Genomic DNA, 26663 nt, shown 5'->3' with positions numbered 1-26663 from the left:
TGTATGCATAGAGGGAGTGTCTGCCCTGCGTTTGAACATTATGATGAACGAAGCCCCAACACGCACAAAGTCGTTAGTTTGACGACAGACGGAACGTGACACCTACTGCAGTACAGCATCAATGATATTCATGTTTTTTAATCGAAAAGTCAATATTGACTTACTTACTTTCACACGAGTGGAACTGAAGGGGGAAAACACGTTGCTTCATGTCTCAACATGCTTCATCCACAAAAGAAAAATGGCGATTCACACGACGACCTATAAAAGTAGATGGCAACATATGTTGAAGACAACACGGCAGTCTTCCCACCAAACAACTTAAAAAAAAAAAAAATGGGGCGGTCTCGCTCGTTTTCAACGCCGGCCATTCTGATAGCCGCTTTTTTTGTGTGTGTGTGTGTGTGTGAACAGATGATTTCGAGACCGTTAGCACGGCCCGTTAGCCACGCACGGCGCGCCACCAAAATCTGCTTCACACACACACAAGCCAACCACTCGACTTGATTTGTGGGAATGCGCCTTTTGCTTCCACGTCACCCGTTGACATTTTACACCACCGCAAGACAATATAAACCTGCGCATATTGAAGAAGTGGTTTTTTTTTAACCCTGATAATAAATGCCGTAAATGTGCACCATCACGTTGAGATTTTGTAGCAAGAGCGAGCGGATGCATTTGCAGGCATCATTTACTTAATTTGAGGAGCATTTTTTGAATTTTGTGTAGCATTTTTTTAGATTATGATTATTACTTTTTAACGATTACATTTTTTTTATTGTTACAGTTGTTTACGTTCATTCCAACAACATAATGCACTTGAATGCGCGGTGGTGTCGTCCTCACGTCAGCGGCACGTCCGCGACGTGTCAAGCTAACGCAACCGACGCTCTGAGGAAAAACTTCAAAAGAAAAGCTTGAGATTGCCTTGTGGTCCATATATGTACATTTGCTTTATTCCAAATTGGATCTTCTTGGCCCGCCCAGATCATCGTGTGTGCGCAGGATCGTAACTCAGGAACAAAAAAGGGTTTGGCTAACTGGGCTGGCGGTACGGAACAGGATGGACTCGCGAGTTTGTTTGGCCGGCAGTGTTCCAATTCTAACGCGTGAGCTTGTTTGCTACCCAAAGAAAAGCCAGCAGAAGCTCGGAAAACAAAGAGACAAGAAGAAGAGGAGAATGTTGCCTTTGATACAGGGGCGCTAAGGGCTAATTCTCTCAGTGTGTGCGTGTGGGGGGGGGCACATTGGACTGGGGGAGCCCCCACAAAAGGACACTACAATGGAGACTTTGTTAGTATGCAGGTAATGTCGGGGCCACCCTTCAGTCTTCTTACATGGCCCCAGGGCAGGACCTTGTAGACAAACACCCACCCACGCACACACACACACATGCGCACACACACACACACACACTCCAACTTCCAATCATCAAGACACATATCCCACTTGTTGTTTTTTTTTCCTTCAAACTCCGGCAACAAACTTTATTTGCAGTTTTGTCTTCCACGCGATTCAACTGGGCGGTGAAAATAGTGGCGCAAGTCGACACTAGTTCCAGGAAATTGATGATAAAAACAAAACAAAACACTTTTTTGGTGACGTTCGTCAAGTGCCTCATAAAGTAGTGCCAAAATAATGTTTATAAATGTATGAGAAAATTAAAATAAATAAAAACACTCATATTCCCTTAAAAAATCTGATGCAGAAATAAGTTACTAACCCTAACCCTGCCTTATTCAATAAACCCAAAATAATGTTTATAAATTCATGTTGTAATAATAAAGAACAGAAACGTACCGAAAAAATCAAAGCACTCTCACAAACAGAAAACTCACACACACACAAATCACCAACCATATATTAACGACACTAACCCCAAAAATCCCTCCCCGGCTTACACCAAAAATGTCTTACATGTAATGAAATAAAACTTCATGTGCAACAAAAAACACTCTCTCATTAAAGTCTCTCACAACCAGAACTCTCACACTCACACTAATAACTTTATACTAACTACTGCACACTAACTAAACCAAAAATGTCTTACATGTAATAAAATAAAACGTTGCCTGCAACAATAAAAACACTCGCACTCTCATGAAATAGGCTCTCACACGCTGCAAAAAAACTCACACCCACCCCAAAAAACTCATGCGAACCACTCTAACCCGCCAGTCTGACCAAAAATCTCTTACATGTGTCATAACAAAAATCACCACAACAAAAATCCTCTCATACACAACAGAAAACACTCTCACCTAAGGCCTCTCACGAAAAACACTCTCCCACAAAAACACACAAACGTTCACACACATAAATTACCGTATACTAACCCTAAAGATCTCTCCATGACTTCTCTTAAAATCTCCTGCAATAAAATACAACTTTTACCCGCAGAAAGACGTTTCACTCTCGCCAAAAAGCCTCTCACACATAAGGAAAAATTCACACCCAAAAAACTTTATACAACCTAAAACACAACCCCCCCTTCAAATTTTCCCTAACTTCACCAAAAATCTCCTAAATGTGTTAACAACAAAAAAAACTCTCACTGAAAAGCCTCTCACACACTACAGAAAAGTTGCACGGTCACCAAAGACGCATGGACCAACGTATGTCTTTTTTTCCCTTTTTTTGTTGAAAAAAAAGAGTGGCTTTCATGTCAGAATACAGTGAAATGTTTTTGTCCCTTTGCCTCAACTTTCTCCCGCGCGCCGCCAAGTATGCGAGCGATAAAGCTTGACATAACGCGACGCTCGGCGTGCGCGGGCATGACGGCTCCGCCGCCTCTTTGTTCAGCGCGTGCGAAAACGAAGTTTGCATTGTTCCGAGTTTGCCGTGACATTGGCGGGCGGGCGGAGCGTCGGCATCGGAAGGCGAAGAGCACTCCAAACCCGCCGAAGTCTCGTCACCGGCCGCAAATTCGATTGTCGAGCAAAAAATTAAAAAAATTTAAAAAAGGAAATACCTACGCAAGGTTGAAAGAAGAAAGCGCGCTACTTGAAACAAGTGCGCATTTGCCACATTTTTCATCATATCTCAACCTTTGGATCCAACGCCGTGATTTTACATTCGAAAACTATTTGACCTCAAAGCAAGAATTTGCGTGGCGCGTGCAAAAAGAAGTCCGCGTCCCCTTTCCGCACCGGCTCATGGGCTGGGTTTTGTGCGGCGGCGCAGGGACGGCCGAGTCGCTGGAGGAGAAGGAGCGCCAGCTGTCCGCCATGATCGGCCAGCTGATCAGTTTGAGGGAGCAGCTCCTGTGCGCCCACGACGAGCAGAAGAAGATGGCCGCCTCGCAGCTGGAGAAGCAGCGGCAGCAGATGGAGCTCGCCCGACAACAGCAGGAACAGGTACCGTGCTGCTTCGGCCTGCGTGTGGAAAACATTACGCCTTCAAAGTACAAATGCGTTTTCCTTTAAAACGGAACAATCGCTTGACGCCACCAATATATATATATATATATATATATATATATATATATATATATATATATATATATATATATATATATATATATATATATATATAAATTAATCACACATTTTCACAGAATTAATTGTGATCAATTGTATTTTTCAACAATGATTCTCTCTATTAGCGTGGGTTATTTAGCAATACACGCAAAAAAACTGTAACAACTTTATAATTATTTTCCTGGAAAATACAGCTGTTGAACAAAACTACCAAATCTGACATTGTTACAGGACTGTTTTTTTTTAATGGTCTTCTCATAGAAAAAAATTCTCCAAACCTCTCGCAAGTTGGACATCATTTTCTCCAAGGAATGGCTCACTGCTGCTAGTCTGATAACTAGGTGGTCCCGCCATGTTGAACTTTGACTTGTTGTCGCCATCGGGGTGAAATTTCAGCTCCCCAGCGTCTTCTTTCGACGCATTCCTCTTGATGTGAAGCACCTTCGATGTAAAGATCAAAGGATTTGGTCAAGGAGGCGTCGGACAAACTATTTTGACGAAATATCTGGTCTCTCTCTCACCTGCGGCGGGCTTTGGCGCCTCGCGTGAGGCCCCTTGACGAGCAAACAAAAAGCTCGCCGTCCTAAAATGGAAACGTGGCACTTTGGCTCTTTCCTTCCTGTCCCAGCAAATGAGCTATTAGCCTAAAAGAGTTATTAGCACATCAAGTTGAAGCGAAAAGTGTTTGCAGGTGTCACGCTTAATAAATAATTAGCGGGCGGCCATTAAACCCAAGGGCTCCTCGTTAGCACCCGGCGCGTTAGCGCGCGGTCAGCGCGCGACGGGCCGCCCGTCACAACACATTCCTCCCACAAAGGAAAGCGAGATCGAAAAGCCAGATTTTGACACGCAGCGCTCATCTGGCTGTTGAGACATGATAGGCCGCCGACGCCCCGCGGACAAAACCTGCCTTTAATGAAATATGACAAGTGCGCAAATGGGTTGCCGCCTTCCATTCGGCGTCCTGTAATTACGCCGCCCGATGAATCTCCCCGACGAGCCGTCCCGGAGGCCACGCTTTCGCTTTTTTCCTCCTCGTCAGGTGCTGCACCGTTGGCGACGGCTCTCTGATGTTTCAGGCAAAACAAAGTGGGGAAGCTGACGACGGATGAGCGCTAAGGCTGGCGCGCTACACCTGCCAGATTAGCCTGAACTCTGACGCTTTTTTTTTTGTTTTACCATAAAAGGGCAAAAATCTCCTCTGTGTTGGTTAATTATTTTTCATTTATTGTTAATGGTCGTTTTTCAGGCTATTTTTTACTAAATGTAATTTTTTAGGCAACACAAAAGCCGAGAAGGCGTGACGACAAATGAGCGCTAAGGCTAGTGCGCTACGCCTGCCAGATTAGCCTGAATTTGGCCGCTTTTTTTTGACCAGAAAATAGCAAAAATCTCCTCTGTGTTGGTTAATTATATTTAATTTATTCTTCATGGTCGTTTTTCAGGCTATTTTCGAAGAAATTTACTTTTTTAAGCAACACAAAAGCCGAGAAGGCGTGATGACCGACGAGCGCTAAGGCTAGCGCGCTACACATGCCTGATTGGCCTGAACTTGCCCGCTTTTTTTTGTTGTTGTTGTCAAAAAATAGCAAAAATCTCCTTTGTGTTTATTACGTATTTTTAATGGTCATTTTTCAGGCTATTTGTGATTAAATTTACTTTTTTCAGCAACACAAAGGTCTAGTACGCCATTAAAAAAAAAAACGTTTTTCCTTGATCTGCATATTATATGATACTTGTATTTTCGTGTGTGCGTGTTTGCAGATTGCCAGACAACAGCAGCAGCTTCTGCAGCAGCAACACAAGATCAACATTCTCCAACAGCAGATTCAGGTCAGTTGTTCGAGATCTCATAGTTCCGTCACTTAAAAGACACGTTTGGACACCGGCTTTTTTTCTGTGCTATTTGTCACGATAAAAGGCTGCGTTCCTTGGCGCCAATGTTCCGTTTTGGCAGAAAGTTAACATGTAACAAGTTTAACATGGAAATAAATATATTGCGCAATATATTTCCTCCAAAAAAGGCCATACCCCACCACAGAGACGTCTTGTCCACTGTGTCCATTTTGTCTCAGCAAAGTGAACACATCATTGGAGAGGCCCAGATGTCCTCTAGTGAGGACGGTAGGATTAGGCAGGGTAGCTCCAACGAGCAAAAAGGAATGTCCCCTGCAGTCTTTCAACTCATATTTTATACATCTTAATGTAAATGGACATTTTAAACCATAATAGTCATACGAATTAGTCACACGCACAAAAAAAAAAACCCAAAACAAAACGAGTAAAAGCTAGCGACACGTACATCCAGGGAAGCCAATGATTAATTCCTCACCCTCTGTCCTTCTTTCAAAGGCGTCCATTGTCCCGCGCATCGATCGGCGTGTTGTTGGACGGCGCTAATAACACGGCAGGTCCAGACCTGGCCTTTTATTCTCCGCGTGGAGAAGCGGCGCCGCGTCGGGTGACCCTGTAATTGCGGCGTTTTGACCGGGTCGCTCACCCTGGCATTGATCACCCCGCCGCCGATCGATGCCCCCGCTCGCCCGCCCGCCCGCCCGCCCGTCCGTCCGTCCGTCCTCCTGCTCGTCCTCGCTCTTCTTTTCATTCCGCCGCTTTCTTTTCTCGCTTCCGAACATGGCGTCTTTTGGATAGAGACTTCATTTGCTGGGTGGCAAACAGCATTTTTCTTCATGCGTATTTTCTTTGGACTCCTCTCTTGATTTATGCTTAAATAAGCTGAAACAATATAAGGCCATTATGAACTAACGCAGAAAATTACAACAAAATACTGCTGGCTACTGCTAAAAGTTGGACAGATTGAGGGAGGGATGGATGCATATATACATGCAGACATGCATACATTCATTATTCAAGAGGTTTCCATACATACATAATTTCATTCATAAATATACATGCATATGTTCATGTATATGTACATACATTTCTATACGTGTATATATTCATGCATTAATACATGCATTAATACATATATACATTACTCTTTGTATGCATTCAAAAATATACAAATATATATGTAAATACAGTACATACGCACGTATATACATACATACAAAAAATCATTTACATTTATGTATACATTCATAAATATACATACATATATAGGTACATACATACATACAGTACATTGCTTTACATGTGTACATATACATTTCTATCTATATGTTCATAAATATACATGAATATGTTCATATGTATATACCTGCATACGTACGTATGTACATAAATACATACAAATACATAAATACAAATATATAAATACATACATACATATATACATAAATACATACATACATACTAAATATACATGCATACATACATACATACATACAGTACATACATACGTACGTACATATGTACATATGTACATACATACATAAATACATACATATATACTAAATATACATGCATACATACAGAGCTGCATACATACATACATACATACATACATACATACATACATACACACATACATATACATACACACATACGTACATACATACATACATACTGTACATACATACATACAGTACATACACACATAGGTACATACATACATACAGTAAATAAGACAGACAGCGAATGTAGCGTTTAAGGGCATTTGAACAAATCAGTCAGCTGTGAGGGGGAAAGGTGATTTCAGACGTTCCCTGAAGGCAACGCAGGACTTTGTCGGCCACCATCGACGGATAAGACGACCAGGGGAAAAATCTCATCCTCCACCTCAGGGCCAGATCTCGAAAGTTTGCAACAATAAATTGCGGCGGGCGGGGCGCGGGAGCCCCCGCGGCGACGGGGCCCTGGACCGCTGCCATGACGACGGGCGGCGCTCTCGGCCGTCGGGCCCACGCGTGCCATCCTTTCCTCCGGGGCCGTTCCGAGCCGGCTTGAAAGCGGCGGCGCCGCGATCCCGCTCGTTGCCCCCCCGCGGTTCGCCCGGCCTAATGAAGTCAAATGGCAGATTTATGAAGGTTCCGGGGGGGCGCGCCGTCCTCCCGGCCGAAAGACCTTTCAAAACACAAGAGCTCGTTAACCACATCACACCTAAAGGAGATCCAACGGCTCGGCGGAAGACGGCCGCCCCGCCCCCACCTTTCATCAAATCGACAGAGGGAAACGGACGCCCGGTTTCCGCTCGCAGTCGGGGCCGCGTCTCTCGCCGCCCGTTTGCACGCTCGCTCCCTGTGGCCTCAAAGTCCCAAGCTAAGTTTAGCCTCGCTGTTGTCGGATGCACGCGGCCGCGCATGCCGTGTATTGATCCTTTGGTTTGGTTTGGTTTGCTTTTGTCTCGCAGCACGAATCCTCAATTCTTGGATCATCATCGATACAGATACCGCTAGCGCTTTTCGTGCTTCAAATTTTCAAGACAGGCATATGTTTCTCAATATGGAAATTTTCTTCGTATTCTCACTTACCCTTATTACCGTAATGGTACGAGCTAGAGGGCGGTTAGCTCATAGCAGCCAATAGCCTGTTGCGGCCAACAGCAGCTGGTGTTAGCTGAGCATTATTTTCATGAAAAGAAGCGAGCGGACTGAACCACCGTCCGAGTACGTCTTTGTTCACGCGTAGGAAATTACTCAATCGTGTAAAAGATATGATGTCGATTAATAGCGCACCGATTAGAGAACACAAAAAGGTATTTCATTTGACTCGTTTATTAATTTTGGCCTTTTGGCATATACACAAAGTCATAAACTTGATGAAACACAGATGCTGCGCAACTTGGGGTATTTATGGCAAAATAAACTTGAGCTGCGGACAAACTGCTTGGAGCGCATTCAACGTTACACTGGTGAAGCGTTCGCTGACCGCCGGCAATGTGGGAAATCTAAAACGCACTTACCAAAGATGAGATTTGTTCTGTTTTGCTATAGTTTTTACATTGTTACCAAACTGTAACGGTAAGATAGGAAACACCGGAATGTGACCCTCCAATGAAGGGTGCGTCCTATATTTGGGGAATTACGGTACTAAGCCATCCCTACTCCATGGTATGACGTATGGGTCAGGGGATGCGACTGATTAAAACGAGACAGGACCAAAAAAAAAGCCAAAGACAACACAAACAATACTGCGAGTTCAGAGGCGTTTTTCCCGTAAAATGGTGTGTGTGTGTGTTTGCGTGTGCGCGTGTGTGTGTGTGCTGCAGAGTTCAAAGTGACCCGGGCTTCCTGTCATGTGGTTTTAAATGGTGTGGAGAACCAGTGGGGGGATGTCCACGGCTTAAAGAAATACTTCCGAAGGCCCCCCTTTTCTTATGGATATGGTCACACGCACGCACACACAAACACACGCACAAACACACACACAAACACACAGAGCCGGCGGCTTTGTATTGCAGCAGGCTTGAAGTCTGCCTATGGACGAAGGTAACAAAGTATAAAGGCTGTTTTTCTCAGCGCTATTATATTGATGATGTCCTTGTGTCAAGTGTTAACACGCTCCACAGCGACCTTCCATTTTCCTCTAACCTTTCAGAAATTCTTTCATAAATGGATCCTCCAACTTTTGTTGCCAAAGTCATCCTACAGTAATATTTTCTTTCCTACAAAAGTTGCATTTTGGGGCTTCGGAGTGACACACATACACACACACCCGTCTAAATGTTTGCATACAGGAAAACAAGAGCTACGCCCTATAGGTGTCAATTTTAACCCATGTCAGGCTCATTTACTGCCATTCAAAATTGGAAAGACTGTCCATTTTGGACAGATTGAAAACCCAATGTTTTATCATAACGTAAGGGCCGTAATGGTTGTCATATGTGGCCCGTTTCCCTCGGGGACCCGCAAAGGCGCTCGGGGCCCGAGCTAACGGGGCTAATTAATGACCGCAAAGCCACGCTCCTCCTCTTCTTCGCTTCCAGCTCTCATGCAAGCGCTTCTGCCTCAGCTTGTTTACGTATTGTTCTGTTATTATGCTATCCTTTCATATTTTCATTGTTATTTCAATCACTATAGAAACCTGTAAACATTTTTTTTTTCTCGTGGTTATTCTTTGCACTGACACGCAATTAAAAGGGTTCCTCCCACGTGCGGGATTCCGTAAGATGAGGAGAAGAAAAAAAAAATGACGCAACGGATGATGAAGCCAACATTTGTTTTATTTATGAGAGCAATTTATCGGCACACGCGTGAGATGACTTTGCGTTTTGCGTTTTCGGGCAAGCCGTCAAACTTGGCCCACAGGCTCCGCCCACATGTTATGACTAAAGATTTAGCTTCGTCCCGCTGTCTGTGTGAGAATTTAATTAGGATTTCTGCAAGTATCAGAAAAGGAAATCTCACGCTTTTCAATGTAAGGGAAAATACACGTTTTTCTTTTCTAATTAATCGTAAATGAACTGGAACAGGAAGTAACTTATTGCTCAAATTCTCCGACGCCTTTAGTTTGGTAAGTTTTACGCAGATGGCAAAAAAAATCCTCTTATAAAGATGTTATCTTTTCAGGCTTTCAAAAAAAAAAAAAAGTTAAAAAAAAACGAAAAGAAAAAAAGTAGCGGTACTCCTAGAACAGAGGTGTCAAACCTACCAAAAGCATTGATTAGGGTTGGCTATTTCAATATTTAAGTGTTGCACCTGCTATTTTTGGAACTTCCTTTCGCCAAACATTAAAATAAAATGCCTGGGCTCATTAAAGAAAAAAAACTTAAAAATACGTATTTGGGATTGAATGAGTTAAAAAAAAAACTACGCGGATGTCACAGCACTCCGTTTTTTGGTCCCAAAAACGAAAAATTACCTCCCAGTCGTCAACCAATGGCGGCTCACCTCTTCTCCGTGTCGTGTCACGTGACATTTGCAAGCTGAGCTGCGATTGGTCGCCTGGCTTGACACTTACTGTTTGCAAAGGTTCCCAAACGTTCCGTTTGAAAGCTTTTGGAAACAAAGCTGTCAATTAAGCAGTCACGTGAGCGGTCGCCATGGAGACGTCTTGGTTGCCTTCGCCCACGAGACCGCTGTTAATAGTATGTCAGCAGCGTATGTACACACGCGTGTGTGTATGTGTGCGTAGTGAGGAAGGGGCCCTAGTGTTTTCCTAGGGGCCGAGCGGGGCCCGGACCCCCGGCACCTTCTGGGTAAAAGGAGATCTTTGTGTGTTTGTGCTGCCGCTGTTCCCCGAGGAGCACAATGAATAGCAGCTTTTTTTTTCCTACTCTACAGTCCACCACCCCCTTTTTTTGTGGGGGGGGTATCCCATTGTGAAATATTTTGACCCCCTAAAAAATTGCTAAGCAATTCGGGATGAGGAAAAATGAGCGCCGTGACCATGCGCAAATTCACAAGACTTCACAAAATAAAGATGACTTCATAATATTTACTATAGCAAGATGCTGATTCATGCTTCAATTAATTTGCTCTTAATTTGAAAAGCAGGTCTTTATGATCTGGGGTATGTTCATTACATTTCCAGAACATACCAAATGGCCAAATTATGAGAATTACAGGGATTCTACTTTTGTTTTTTTTAGTTTGTTTCTTTTGTAATATAAGAAATCCATAAAACCGATTGTTTTTTTTTCTTTTTCGTCGGCCTTAAAAGGATGGATTTGTTCTGGCGATATGGCCACACTCTTAGATGATTAAAAAAAAATGGTGGATTTTGGTGCTTTTATGTGTATGTGTGTGAAAAACACAAATAAAATGACAAAAATTTCCTCGTATACTGGGCAAATTCAAATATATATCCTACCTTCTAAAGTACTAGAGTACGATCACAAAGTCGAAAGTATAAAAATAGCAAATTGCTCTCAATTTCTTGATTTTAGGGAAGATGTCTTTGTTTTACGCGGGAAATGTTGTCAATGAAAAGCACGAGCGGTATCGCTACTTTTCTCAAGAGACGAGTACTTGCGCTGGTATCGGTCTGAAAAAAGCGGTATCGAACGTCTCTAAAACCGATCCCAACACAAGGCGTACGTCACGTCCCGTTCTAGCATTTGAGCTGATATTTTTTTGGGGATTTTTTTTTTTTTTTCTCATTTGTGTCCGCGTGTCCGTCCACATGTGCCGGCGTCTCCGGCCCGCCTCCCAGGTCCAAGGTCACATGCCTCCCCTCATGATCCCGGTGTTCCCTCACGACCAGAGATCTCTGGCGGCGGCGGCGGCGGCGGCGGCGCAGCAAGGCTTCCTCTTCCCACCGAGCATGTCCTACAAGCCAGGTACGCGCACGCAACAATGTGCAGGAAAGAAATGTTTTCTGGATAAACAATCCGCCTCGCTGACAAAGACGGCTCTTATCGGCGGCACCTCCCACGCCGTCCCTCACACACGCACGCGCTGGGAACCCGCTCCATGTTAATGAGGTGTGTCAGGTGAGGAATGTTCTGGAAACCGGCGGAGAGATTTACAAGGCGCTCAACAATACATTGGACACAGCCCAGCTTGGAATGTCATGTCTCTTCTTTTTTTTTTTCTTTTTACCGCGTGCTGAAAGCTGCACAAAACATCTGCGCTGCGGCGCGTGTCGCACACACACATTTCCCGGGTAGGCACGGACACGTTTTGCGCGTAAAAACAATTTGAAGCGTCTGAGAGAACATGGCAAGATTTGCTGGCGAAGGCCTTGATCTTCCTGAGGTTTGCTTCTCGTGTGCGCGGATTGAAGGCGTCCAGCGCCTGTTGTATCAAAGCGGCCCCGGAAATGCTCGTTGAAGCGTGACGATATAATCGAGCATCTTCAATCATTTGCAGTAACGACATTGTTTTTTTGTTTTTTCCGTATTGCACGCGCAAAACTAGTTGCAGTACATCCGAGGAGGCTCCATCCTGGTCTGGGGCTGCTTTGCTGCATCGGGCCTGCACTGAGTGTGTGTAATGGGTACTACAAGAAAGCGCTGATACGATTTTATTACTTTTACGGTTAAAGCTCATAAAAAGCTTTTTGACGCACTTACAGGAAAAGTTTTCTTTTCAAATGAAGAGCAAATTATTTGGAACATGAAGCAAATTGGTGCTCAGTTTGTTGTTTTCCTTAGTGAAACGCATGTCTTCATTTTTTAAATCTTCATACGGACACGCATTGTGACACAATTTTCTGCCAGACGGGCCAAAAATAAATAATGATGATGTTACGAGATCTATCTATCGAGAGCGGCTGAGGAAAATACGCAGAGAGATACCGCGACAAGTGCAGTTCCTAACAAATGTACAAACAGACATAAAACATTATAGGCAAAAAGACAAAAACAAACGAGAAATACAAACGATAAATACATAATAAAACATGATAAATGGAAAAAAAATGTGCGTATATCAAACAAAAAATAAATGAAATGACTCAGATATTAATTGAAAAAATCTTAATAGTAAAAAACAAAATTAAAAAAGTACAGTATAATAAACATGTATATTCATGTATATGTACATATAATAAACACAATACATGAAAAAATGTATTATAAACAAAAAACATTGAAAAACATACAAAGCGAAATAGTAAAAAAAATAAATGAACTGACAGAAATTACATGAAATAAACACATTATAAATACATGATGAAACATAACTCTTGTACAGAGAAAAACACACACAATAAGGACATGGCCTCACATATAAAGCTAAAAACCAAAAAAACGAAACTGATGTTGCAACACACTCTCAAAACTTGGAAAAACAACCCAACAAACAAAGGTGAACACACACATTTCTGGACAGCGTCCAGCTACATGACAACCTGATAAAAGACACATCATAATGATGTAGATTGATTGCTCATTAAAAAAAAAAAAAAAGGCAAGATACAAATAAGCAAGTTGGAGCTTTTCCACACACACACTCACACACACGCACGCAGATGCGCAGCAAGCTACACACACATTCTTGCTGGCGTCCCTCCAGGTGTTCCACCATTTGGAAAGATTTCCTCCTACATGAGCGCACTTGTCCCGAGAGAGGCAAACATTATTATTAAACTTTTTTTTTTTTTTTTTTTTAAAGGGCTCAGGGGCAGTTGTTAAAAAGCCATTATTGAGTGGAACAAAGGCTCGGACACGGAAAGCCTTTTAGGGCGCAACCTCGGGAGAATGCGCTGAAAAGCGCCGTATGAATAGAAACATCAAGCTGCTGTGTGTGTGTGTGTGTGTGTGTGTGTGCGCGCGTGTGTGTGCGTGCGTGCGCTCTCTACAGGTGACAACTACCCCATGCAGTTCATTCCTTCCACCATGGCGGCGGCGGCGGCGGCGGCGGCCGGGCTCAGTCCGCTTCAGCTCCAGGTGACACCCCGCAAAGTTGGGCATACAAGGAGACGCAATTCACTCGCACTTTAATGTTTACTCTTTCTAACGGGTTCATTTGGCCACATTTCCACAGAACAAAGATAAAATAGTTAGAAGTGATTGAACAAATTCTGCATGCTAACATTGGTGATATTAATGAGAAGTCATATGAAGTAATATGAATTAAAGCTTTTAAAAAGGGCTTGGTTGCCAAAAAAAATCTAATAAAATAGAGGTTGATATAATAAGAAGTAAAATACAGTAAAATGGCACCATATTTGCCAGAAGTCAATACTAATGAGAAATTTAAAATATATAAGAATAGTAATAAGAATTAAAGCCTTCACAATGAGACAGTAGTAATGGGGTCAAAAGTAAAGATTAGTTGCTGGAATACTAATAAGAATTAGAGCCTTTAAAAGGGGCTTAGTCACCCCAAAAAATTAAAATCGAAGAGGTTGTTTTATTTAGGAAAAAAAAATGGCAGCATACATATTTGACAGTATACAATAGTAATTAGAATTTTTTAAAGGTTATTTGTAATAAGAATATCAATAAGAATTAAAGCCTTCCATCAAAGCCTTGGATACCTAGCTAGCGAGCTAGCTTTCCACCTCGAGATTTACCTATCTAGCGATCTATGTAGCTAAATGCTAATGGGCGATGACTTTTTTTTTTCTCCTAAACAACAACGCTTTTGCAAAAGAAAAAAGAAAAAGAACTGGTAAACTGCCTTGACCCAGGCACCGCATTCAAAGAAGAAGTGGCATTCTCTGTCCTTTACATCCTCGTTGAAAGCACGCGCGACAAAGCAAACAAAAGCAGCCTCTTAGAAAATTACATCGTCCCCATCACATTGATCACATGTTGCAGAAAAAAAAAAAAACTGTGTTTAGATGAGGAAACAACAAGACTCCTTCGCGCAAGCGCAACCTTGAGTTCAAGTGATATGCGAAAAACTGGAAAAAAAGAGCTTCTATTGGACTCTATATCCATAGCTAGACACAAAAACTATTCAGTTTCTACCCGCTACATGAAACCACTCGGGCGAGAGACGGGTCAAGGCTGACCTAAGAAAGATCACATCATTGCCGCCTCTGCCGTTGTCGCCGAGGTCCTCAAAGTCCAAAAGTCGAGCGGTGCTGTCCAAGCGCTACCTGCGTTGTGGACGTTTTGACGACGTACAGATCCCCCCTGCAAAAAAAGTTCAATGCCAGAAATGAATGCCATTTCAACCACCAAAAAGTTGTTTTGATTCCATACTTACATTCATACTTCCATACTTATTTTCTTGTTGTCAACTCTGCAAGCAGTAGAGCTAGCGTATCACTGAACTGCACATGAGCTTCCGAGAATGAGAGACTTTGAAAAAATCTAAAATAATCGTGTGGTTAATTTTATGATGTTCTATATTTTTTAATAGAATGATAAAAAGATAGCTAGCTAGTAAGCTGTGTGGATGGGTGGATGAATGGATAGATAGATAGAACGTTAGCTAGCTAGCATAGATAGATAAAAAGTTAGCTAGCTAGCTAGCATAGATAGATAAAACGTTAGCTAGCTAGATAGTTAGCTAGATAGATAGATAGAACGTTAGCTAGCTAGCATAGATAGATAGATAGAATGTTACTTAGCTAGCAAAGAGAGATAAAAAAGTTAGCTAGCTAGCATAGATAGATAAAACGTTAGCTAGCTAGCATAGATAGATAGATAGATAGATAGATAGATAGATAGATAGATAGACAGACAGACATCTGCAGATTTCATGCCCTCCCCAAGGCATCTTAGCTGATAAAATAATAAGGACGAAATCCCAGAAAAGGGTTACCGTTGCCAAAATATCAGCGCGTGCCCCCCATAAGGCCGAAATAATAAGAGTAATGATAAGAATGAAAGGCTTTCTCCTCCCTCCTATAAAAAGGTCTTGAGGTGTTTGAAAACAACCTTCTTTTGTGCATGCGCCAGCAAGCTCGGGGAGCCACGACTAGCACGCGAGCGACTGTTCTTTTATCGCCCGCCCGCCCGTTGTCAGACAAAAGCCTCTCGTTGACGATGAATCACAGCCGAAGGAATTCCGTCCCTCCCGAAAGCGCAACACCTGGCCGGGCAATTCATCACGCACTTTACTGCCGCTTGACACCGGCGTCGGAAGAATAGCACTTAGCGCTAATGGTTATAGTAGCCTATATTTGCAACAAAAAAAAACGGAAAATGTTTGGCATTCCCTTGGAAAAAACAAAACCCTCGTGCGGCGTGCAGCGGGGCCCTCGTTGGCCGCCATTGCCTCTGCGCGGGGAAACGGTAACACGTCTTCGCTTGCAGAAGGAAACCCGAACGAGAGAGGAAGCGCAGGGAGCGCCTTTACGAGGGCCCGATTATGCCGGGAATGTTTTGCGAGGCCGGCACCGCGTGTTTGGACATTGTTCTGGAAACAACAACCGCGCCAAACGCAATCATCAGGATTGTTCGTAGAACTTTTTGATTAAACCTCATTTATTAGAGGTTAGGCATTTACTCTGAGGCATATTGTACAAATGCATTCTTTATTGTTCTACAGAAAAATATTTATAAAGACATGCAAAAAACTATCGCACATTTATTCGGGGTGAGGTATTCATTGTTGGGAAGGCCTGATCTTGTAAAAATGCATTTGTTATTAGTCGATTTTTAATACCTCATGTGTTTAAAAAATAATTGTGTCTTTTACTGTACTAGAAATATCCTTAGAGATACAATATTTATGTACACATCCAAAAAAAACTTGCAGAGTATCTCATTTATTAGGGGTGAGGCATTTGTTGTCGGGAAGGCTTGTTTTTGAATAAATGAATTATATATTTGTTGATTTTTAATACCTTTTACATTCTTTTTATTTAGAGTCATTTGCTTATAAATACACATGAAAACAAAGTTGACGAGTATCACACATTTATTAGGAGTGAGGCGTTTTTTGTTGTGAAAGCCTGTATTTGTACAAATGCATTTTGTTTTTATTCATATTTAATGCATAACCCTTTTTTTAAAATTTAGAGTGTGTTATTTCCCGTTAGATATTTATATACACATGCAAAAAAAAAAAACTCTTGCAGAGTATCACACATTTATTAGGGGTGAGGCATTTATTATTGGGAAGGCCTGTATTTGCCTTCTTTATTTGTTGACTTTGAATGCATGACACATTTGAAAAGTTTTGAGTGTGTCATATACCGTGCTAGAAAAATATTTATATACACTTGCACAAAAACTTGCTGATTATCATACATTCATTAGGAGTGAGGGATTTGTTTTATATTTGTTGATTTTTATGATACATTTTTTTTTCAATTTAGAGTGTGTCACTTACTGACAGGTATTTATTCTCTTCGTGTAAAATAAGTCTGCCAGTGACTACGTTTGAATTTTTCTTTGATGTCCAGCGTGATGACGCTCATGGCCGACGCTCCTCTTAATTTGAAGCTTATTGACCACTGTAGTAATGAAGCGTGACCATTTGAGGGGAGTGTTGCTCCCCATAGCGACCAAAGTTGTTGCCTTTTCCAATAACGCTTGGCGTTGAAAGAGTTAAAAGTCTCCCCGCTAGCATCGTCAAGAAATCTGGCCAAACGGCTCCGATTGATTGACAGGAGCGAGGTCCCGCTCGCGCCGCGTTCTTACGGGGATTTAGAGGGCCCGCCGAAGCGTTCCAAGGAAAACAAAGCGCTGTGACATCACAGGCTTTGTTTCAGGCGGCGGCGAGGCCCCCTTCTCTGTTTGTGTTTAATATCGAAAACCAGCCGCCAGCTTCGCAGTTTTGACTACGGGGAAATGGGATCTGCCCAACCCGGAGTGGAAAAGTGGGGGTCTTTTCGACCCAGAGACGGATTAGGGGATAAAGACGGGACGGGACGGATGCTAGGGCAAAAAGAGTGAAAGCACGCAGCTTTCGGAAAAGCTTTATTACTCAAGCCATATGGGCTAGCTAGTTAGCCGGAGAAGCTAACGGTATTTTGGAACTCAGATGGAACGGGATTCATTTTTTCGTGTGCAGAAAGCTCCTTGATATCAGACGGGACTTTCATTAAGCTAGCGAAGGAAGCTAATTTTACGAGTGTAGCCTAGCTTCTTGTCAAACATACACAAACGGTTGTTGCTTGAATGCACCACATGATCTCAAAACCGGCCTAGAATCCTAACTAAGCTAACTATGGTGCTAAAGCTATCTATCAATCGAGCTTAGACGAGTATGAACATACCATCAGCTGCTTTTTGCGTAAAAATTGGCCAGTCATTTTGTTTTCGCAATAAAAACATGTCTCTAATATTTTGAAAAATTGTGTCCATTTTAACAGGTTGCACTAAAAAGTATGTGCCAAGTCTAAAAATGAACATAAAACGTTATCAAGCTAGCTAGCTATTACGCTAGCAAACAATCCATCTAGCTGAGTACATGAAAATGAAGTTTTAGTTGTAGCCAGCCATTTTTCTGCGGCGTCAAAATTAGCCAATCGTTTTAAGCATTGCAATAAAAACCGTAATAAAAATTGTGCCTCCAGGAACAGCTTAAAAAATTGAGCGGACATGTCGAAAAAGTCCGGTAACGTTCCCGCGTCTGAATATGAACATAAATCGCTACCAAGCTATCTTGCTAGCAAGCTATATATATTGTCAGAAAAGGAACGTGATGTCATCCGTTTTAGAGTTTGCCCATCATTTTGAATATTCGCAGTAAAAAGCGTAAATAAAAACGTGCTTCTAGCAACAGTATGGAAAATCGAGCGGACTCTACGAAAAAATCTCAAGGACCCATATTGGATTACGTACGTGAAGGCGGCCGTTTTAGTGGGAAGCGGCCATCTTGGCGCGGCCGGAGCGCAGCATCAAAGTTTGACGATCTTTTCGAGAAGCGAAAGCGGAGCGCTTTTATTTGGAGCGCTTTCCCCGCAGCTTATTTTGCACAAGCGCCACGACGTGTGTGTTCTAAAGATATAGTCCAGCAAGCACTTGGTGTTTGGACGCCAATTAAAGCGAAACAATCGGCTCAAACCGTTAGCGGGACACTGGAGTGACTTGTGGACGTGTGATTTGCTGCGTGTTTGTGTGTGTGTGGCGGAACCAAAGAGGAAAAAGCCACGACCGACGCTGACGGTCCCTCGGTTTTTCTTGACGTTTTTTTTTGTTTTTTTTTTCTCCCCGTAGCAGCTGTACGCCGCCCAGCTGGCGAGTATGCAGATCTCGCCGGGGGCCAAGATGGCGGCCGTCCCGCCGGGGGCGCCCAACGCGTCGGGCCCGCTCTCGCCCTCCGCCCTCAAGAGCGACAAACGGGCGTCAAGTCCCCTCGTGCAAGTCAAGGCGAGTGCCAATTTTTTTTTTTTTAATATTAAAATGTCGTTACACACACACACACGCGCGCGCAGACAGTGACAAAGTGACAGCGGCTGCCGATTGGCTGCGGGCCAGACCTCTTCACTGCGGAGAGAGCGCACGCCTCGTCTTTATTTGACGACCGGGCGCTGTAATGGAAGCCACATGTGTGCGTGCGCGCGTGTGTGTGCGTGGGTTAGCAGCTGCGAGTCACAATGGGCGCACGTCAGCGCTCACCGCACTCAAACGCTAACGCAGCGCCTTCTGAACTCCGCGCCAGACACTAAGCACGCGCATAACCGCACGCACACGTGCGCATACGCACACTCAGCCCACTGGCATGCAGTCGCAGTCGAACCAACGCACACACACAAATACGCTCCATATAGCAAGCGAAAAATGAAAAGACACAAACTTCTAAATCTATGATGAACTCTTTCAATCCCAAAGACGTATTTTTACGTTTTTGAAGAGTCCAGACATTTAATACTTCACTACTGCTTATCCGCAACTTTTTTTAATGTCATCCGTTTTCTTCTTTAGATCTTCTTTCACTCCTAAAATTTATGGAAAAAAAATATATATATTAGTACCTGGGAACGAATGCCAGAACTTCAAAAGACGTGTGAATACGTCTTTGGGATTGAATGAGTTGAAATCGTGGACGGACGTGTCATTTCAGTTGGAGGAAGGCTCCACGCAGCCGCTCAACCTGTCGGCCCGGTCCAAGATGTCGCCCACGTCGCCCACCGCCCAAACCTTTTTCTCCGGCAACAAAAGCAGTCCCACCGGCGCCGCCAAGGCTCGAATCCCCAGCCCGGTTCCCGCCATGGGACGCAACGCTTCCCTGGGTAAGAACACTTTTCCTCAATTTTAGAGAATTGCAAATCATGACCACGATCGCGTTTTTAAAAATCCACTTCCTCGATTAATCGGCGCCATTATCAAAAGATTAATCGATTATTCCCTCTGACTTCTATGGTCAACATTGGCATGAAAGAGTTAACTTGTTCGCCCAAATGGATACTTGAGAAGAATTAAAGAATGAGTTGAAAATTTAAAAAAAGTTTTGACACACACAATTTTTAAGAATCTTATTTTTTTTAATCCAGTTCATCGAATAATTGACAAAATAATCTAAAGATGAATCGATAATTAGGTTTACTTCTTGCGTATGGATCTTTGACGTCTAAAGCCGTCATCGGCAGCGAAGCAGTTAAAATAATCACATATTGGCCCTGAATATTTTTTATTGCAAACTTTTTGGGGGTCAGTTTTCAGAGTCTGTCGCATTCCAAAACAGGCGAATCCAAAGGTAACAAAAAGAAGTTTTGCTTGTTGGCTCCGCCCCCGTCTGCTAGGCCGGGTGGCACGTGCCCGCTAGACTGCAGACACCTCGGGGCGTCTTTTACTAGAGGCCCGAGCCCTGTATTTAGCCTCCATGAAAAGGCAGCAAGCGGAAACAGTGAATTTTTTTTTTTTTTAAAGAGCTTCCTCACGTTATTGTGTGCCGAGCTTTTTACGAGACTACCTATCCGCTATCTGTTATTACGGCTAATCTAAAGCCTCTCATTACCCCCCCGCCCGCTTTTCTTTTTTCTTTTTTTTTCCCATGAAAACAATTTCACCAGACCGTGCTATTTTCTAGCCGCTTTTTAACGGCCACCCAAGCGTTTAGTGCTTCCTCGCTCGTCCGCTAATTAAAACGGCAAAGGCGACGGAAACTTTGGCGTCCTTTTATTTGCCCGCTTTCTTTTTTTCTCGGCATCCGCCTCGGCGTAAACACGGAGGCCGGGACGGGCGTCCCCGGCCGGCAAACGCGGGCGGACGGCGACAAAGATCTCGTTAAACTCGCAAGACGCAATTAACGCGGCCGAGGAATTTCTGGCGCTTTCCCGCGGCTTCCGCGTTCCCCGATCCGTAAATATCTCAATTGAGAAGTTTTAGGACGCTTTTTATTTGTCTTGGTCCCGGTAGCGGGTGCGGGAACCTCACAAAATTCCGCCGTTGTGGTTGGTCGGCTCCTTTTTCACCACTAAATCCCACGATGACATTATCGATCGCTATCCTCAGACATCCTGTCCAGCCTGAACTCCACGGCGCTTTTCGGGGATCAGGACGCGGTGATGAAGGCCATCCAGGAGGCCAGGAGCATGAGGGAGCAGATCCAGCACCAGCAGGGAGCTCCTCCTCCTCCTCCGCCGCCGCCTCCGCCCCCGCCTCATCACCATCATCACCATCACCATCATCATCACGCCGCGCCTCCTGGACACCAAAGTCTGGAGGCCAAACTGTCGGCGTTGAACAGCATGAGCCTCAACAATGGCAACAAGGTGGGTCACGTGGGCCAATTGGCAGTCAGGTGAAAACCGAGCTTCGCCAAGCACTTGCGATACTTTTTGAACTCTTCGGATGGTGCTCTTGGTCCAAATTGCAGTGCGCCTTTAAATCCAGAGTGCCACCCAGAGGAGTCAAAAAGCATCACAAGTGCTTCATGAAGCTTCGTGAAGCACTTGTGATCTTTGTTATACTCCTTTAGGTGGTGCTTTTGGATTTAAAGATGAAGACTAGTGCCATGGAAATGAACTCAAATGACATCACCTGGAATTAGCAAATCTCACAGGTGCTTCACGAAGCATCATGAAGCACTTGTGATATTTGTTATACTCCTTTAGGTGGTGCTCTTGGTTTAAAGGTGAAGAACAGTGCCATGGAAATGTACTCGAATGACATCTCGTGGAATCAGTAAATATCGCAAGTGCTTCATGAAGCTCTTGTGATATTTGTTTCACTCCTTTTGATGATGCTCTTAGTTTGAAGATCATGTTAGTGCCATGGAACTGTATTCTATCAGGAGTGACATCCAGAGGAATCAGCTTCACCAAGCCAATCCTTCTTGAAACTAGGAATATTTTGACCAACTGAGCTATTTGGTATTGAAAAAAATATTCAATCAATAAATAATTCATGTAAATTCATCTGGAACATGAACGCAGGAGCACCAATACCTTAAACGTTTTAACCTGAAGAAAAAGATATAAAACCGTGCTACTTTGCTCTTAAATATAATGAATGTTCATTAATATGATTTTGAAAAGTAATAATAAGTCATTGCAACTCCACAGCACCGCCTGCTGCCGTGGAGTTGCAATTACACTTCACACAGCAAAATCAAATTCAATTTTTTCGTTCAATTTGAGAAGGACTGGTAAGCTCATCGTTAAAATCGCAGACTTGCCTCAACAAAGAAGTGTCTTTGCTCTTCGGAACGTAAACACAGACACATACAACATTGTGGAGCGACCGCACGTCAGCGTCAACTGGAACACTAATTGTCATTAAAGACGCGGTTTGCGCACAGCCGCGCGACCGTAGTCGTGTTTGTTGTTGCAATTTGGTTACCTAACAACCGCACCTCTGACACACTTCAAAAAAAAAAAGAAAAGATTCTTCCAGGCTTGACTGTGTCTCGAACAATCCATGGATGGAACCACACATGTATGTATGTGCGCGCGCGCGTTGATGTCATTCTATCCGGCGTGCAGACGAGAGGCCGGGCCAGTTAGCGGCATTGCGCAGTATCGCCTTACCCTTCCGCTGCTTCCAGCTGGCTCGCGGCTGCCCCAAAGCATGGAAATAGCCTCGGCGTGCGACTGTGCCAGTCTAGTTTTGAATTTGGTTGAAGTTAGGGTAAGGATTAAGCTTAAGAAATCTGTTCTGATGGTTCAAGGTTGGCTTTTTCCTACATGTTGGGGACCAAATTTTGGATTTTAATTCCCTTGTGGGGACATCATGCACGTATTTACTCCATTTTGGTGGACCCCACAAGCTCAGACCTCTGTTTAAGGGTCAAGACTTGTGTTTAGTTATGAATTTGGTTGAATTTAGGGTAAGGATTAATGTTAAGAAATCTGTTGTGGTGGTTCAATTAAGGGTTAGGGGCTTGGAGATGCAGTATGATAGAAAAACACCCTTGTCTTTCCCTTTCCCTACATGCTAGGGACTAAATTCTGGGTTTCACCACCTTTGCGGGGACCTCATACACGTGTGGCGATCGTTTTGGAGGTCCCCGTGGGTTCAGAACTCTTCTGGAGGGTCTAGACATGATTTTAGAGGTTAAGGGGTAGGGGCTTGGAGATGCAGTATGATAGAAAAACACCCTTGGTTTTTCCTACATGCTGGGGACCAAATTCTGGGTTTTACTCCCTTTGCGGGGACCTCATACACGTGTGGTGATCGTTTTGCAGGTCCCCGTGGGTTCAGAACTCTTCTGGACGGTCTAGACATGATTTTAGAGTTTCAGGGTTAGGGGCTTGGAGGTGCAGTATGATAGAAAAACACCCTTGGTTTTTCCTACATGCTGGGGACCAAATTCTGGGTTTTACTCCCTTTGCGGGGACCTCATACACGTGTGGTGATCGTTTTGCAGGTCCCCGTGGGTTCAGAACTCTTCTGGACAGTCTAGACATGATTTTAGAGGTTCAGGGTTAGGGGTTTGGAGATGCATAACGTCAACGGATGCCCTCACAATGACATCCGTACAGATGTGTGTGTGTGAGTGCGTGTGATAAAAAAACCCTCCCCCGGCCCACTCAAGAGTCACTCCATTACTCGATTGTTTGTGCTGTTGTCAAGAATGGCTTTTGCTCACGATTGGCTTAGAAAAGGTGAGTTCATGAACAATGCGACAAGCGCGGCGCCGAATGAGCAAACGCTTGCCCTTTGTTAGCTAGCATTGAATGTCACCTTTTCTTTTCAACACGGATTTGGCTTTCCTTTCGTCGTCGAGATCGGCAGCTCGCAGCGGCAAAACAAGGTGTAAGGACGAAGGGATTGGCGCCGCCATATGATGGGGCACTTCCAAAAATATTGCAAGAAAAGTGCGCTGTCAATCAAAGTCGTTTTTTTTCATCTGCCATTTTAGAATTTTGAGCTCTCAAGACCGAGAGAACATTGAGTTCTAGGAGAAAATTAGCACCGTAAAAAAGAGCAGTCTCTCTTGCTGCTTTTGTGCAGGGGGGGGGGGGGGGGGGGGGGGGGGGGGGTCAAACTCATTTTAGATCATGGAGAAAAAACAATTGTTTTCTGGACCCAACTGCTACGATTATGGTATATAACTTAAAAACAATTAGTGTCACTTTTTTGTAGATGTTCGCTTTGTCTGGAGAAGTTCCAAGTAGAGGTACCACTGTACATATATATAATTACCACTGCATATACTTGTATATTGGTACATCTTCTTATTATTTATTGATTTTTTTTTCTAGCATCAAACAGCTCAGTTGGTCTTTTTTTTCAGGCACTTTTGATGCACTTTTTTCAGTTTCAGACTAACCCGTATAAAAAAAAAAACCTGTTCTCCTGTGTTAATATTCCAGATAAATCAAGATTTGTATTCATTTATTGATTTTATTTTTTTTCAGTATCAAACAATTCAGGTGGTCAAAAATGGTTTTTAGTTATTTATGAATTTTTCTTTTTTTTATTTCAGGCATTTTGATATTTTTTTCAGTTTCAGACTAACCTGTAACCCATATAATAAACCCTGTAAAACGTTAACATTTTTAAGAAGTTGATTGATATTGCTTTTTTCCTTTTGTTAATGTTTTAGGATATAGATAATTTTCTCATTTATAGTTATTCAACGGAGGCGCGCTTTGAGAAAAAGATCAGAAAAAAATGGAAAATAAATTGAGCGGCGCTGAGTTATGACGAAACGAAAGTGACAACACCAAAAACGCCCCCAAAAATTGGAGTGACCTCATGGGGCCACTGATCATTTTGAAAGGGTTTTTGCACAAGGTTGCGCAGCCTGACGGTTGGCAGCGGCATCCTGAATTTGTGGCGAAGAGCCTTCTGAGTGGAAACTTAACATATTTGTTTATGAAATGTTTTAAAAGGCCGCCTGGTCTTTGTGAGCTCCTTTTTAATTAACGCTCTCCGCAAAGTGTCCTTCATGGCATTTCATTAACGGAGGCCTTGTTTAGTCAACGCGCTCAAGTCCTCCTCTTTATTTGCTTGTTTGTTTTTTTCTGCGCCGGCTTTTTATTTCTTCCGCTCGCATTCATACTTAAATGGTGCTGCGGCGGAGGCGCGCCGCCGCCGTTTGTTTCTAGTTCCTCTAAAAGCCGCGCAACTTTTTGTTTGGAGCAAAAACATGTTTTTTCATGAAAAGGACTAAAAAAAAAAAAACACAGGAGCGATTTCAACAACCTGAAGCTACCGAGGAAATACGTCCTCATATTTTTTTATGTTTCATCATAGTAATAAGGGAAGCTGCAGCTACAAAATGGCCCATGACAAAAATCAAATCAAAGTACGTCCATGGGACGCATCGTTTTTGACATCAAAGTTTCTTTTTTTTTTAACATTTTTTTGAACCCCCGGGTGTTAATATCAGCCAACTTGGGCTGACTTTGAAAGGCTCATAACATCCTCAGATATATTTCATTTCAACCCCTCAAAATGTTCAGTGGCCTCAGCCTTATCCATACATTTAACTTTTTTTTGGGGGGGAGCTACGCCTCATTTATGTGCAAAAATGTGATAATGGCAAAAGTACCTACGCTGTATTTATATATTTATCAAACTGAAATATAACATATCCTGTCATAATTACAGTATTGTGACTTTTGAAGACTTTTACAATAACCCTCAAAATGTTCAGTGGCATCAACCCTAACCGTACATTTAACTTTTTTGGGAGGGGGGCGGGGCTACACCTTATTTATGTGCAAAAATGTGATAATAGCAAAAGTAACTATGCTGTATTTATGTATTTATCAAGCTGAAACAGGAACGTCATAATTAGAGTATTGTGACTTTTGCAGCCTTTTGCAACACGGGAGTCCAGGCTAAGCCAATCATCAAAGTCGAAGCTAACTGCCTTCCGTCCTTTAGCTCGTCCCGTTCCGGCAGTGCTTCCCAATTATATTTCGTATACGTATACTTTTTGCCCTTGGACGGAAACCAAAACTACAACGTGGACCCGGATGAAAACGGGTTTGACATCCCTGCTGTATATAGTACACGTTTTCCTCCAAAAAATTTGAGACGCGAACCATTCGAAGCGTTTTCCGTTCCACTCTGCCGTTGTCGTGCGCCGCCTTTGTTAGGCGCCGGCTTCCATGCGGTCAACGCGGCACTGCCCGGGCACATGTTCTGCGGCCGCCCTGATTACAGCCCCGTCGCGGTGCTGACATTGGCCCTCTCACACACACACACACACACACACACACACACACACACACACACTCACGTACGGCGTGGCCCACAAGTTCCAGCCGCTCTGCCAGCATGACTTCAGCCGGCAACCATGTCTTACGTCAAACAAAATGCCTCTCACCAGAAAAGGAGGAGGACGAGGGACGCTGGGAGGAAGAGCGGCCCGCCGCGGCCGTCTTTTCCACCGCACTTTTGTCATTTTAGCTACCGCGGGAACTTCATATTAGATGCTAAGCGAAAGCGCGGACGGCGGGCCAGCGGCAGCCGCATCAACCCGCCAATTACTTTTATCGCCGTTACCATCAAAGACCTTCAAATTAGAAGCCCATACGTATAATGATACAGAGCGGGAGAGAAGGCTGAGAGATGTTTCTGTCGAAAAT

General features: G+C 43.4%; 1 protein-coding gene across 1 annotated transcript in view; it reads left to right on the top strand.

Annotated features, from left to right (window-relative positions):
* Nucleotides 1–26663, top strand: part of LOC148422974 (transcription factor SOX-6-like) — a 79520-nt gene that overhangs the window by 40524 nt on the left and 12333 nt on the right. The window contains exons 6-12 of the mRNA XM_088417734.1: nt 3184–3356; nt 5244–5312; nt 11535–11661; nt 13628–13713; nt 18892–19044; nt 19739–19907; nt 21130–21389. Coding sequence (XP_088273860.1) covers nt 3184–3356; nt 5244–5312; nt 11535–11661; nt 13628–13713; nt 18892–19044; nt 19739–19907; nt 21130–21389 — 1037 coding nt within the window. The remainder of the gene's footprint in view (nt 1–3183; nt 3357–5243; nt 5313–11534; nt 11662–13627; nt 13714–18891; nt 19045–19738; nt 19908–21129; nt 21390–26663) is intronic.

This window comes from Hippichthys cyanospilos, chromosome 6 (genome assembly GCF_059441005.1).
Source record: "Hippichthys cyanospilos isolate Australia breed blue-spotted pipefish chromosome 6, RoL_Hcya_1.0, whole genome shotgun sequence".
Lineage (NCBI taxonomy): Eukaryota > Metazoa > Chordata > Actinopteri > Syngnathiformes > Syngnathidae > Hippichthys > Hippichthys cyanospilos.
This window is presented reverse-complemented; position numbering and strand designations above follow the sequence as displayed.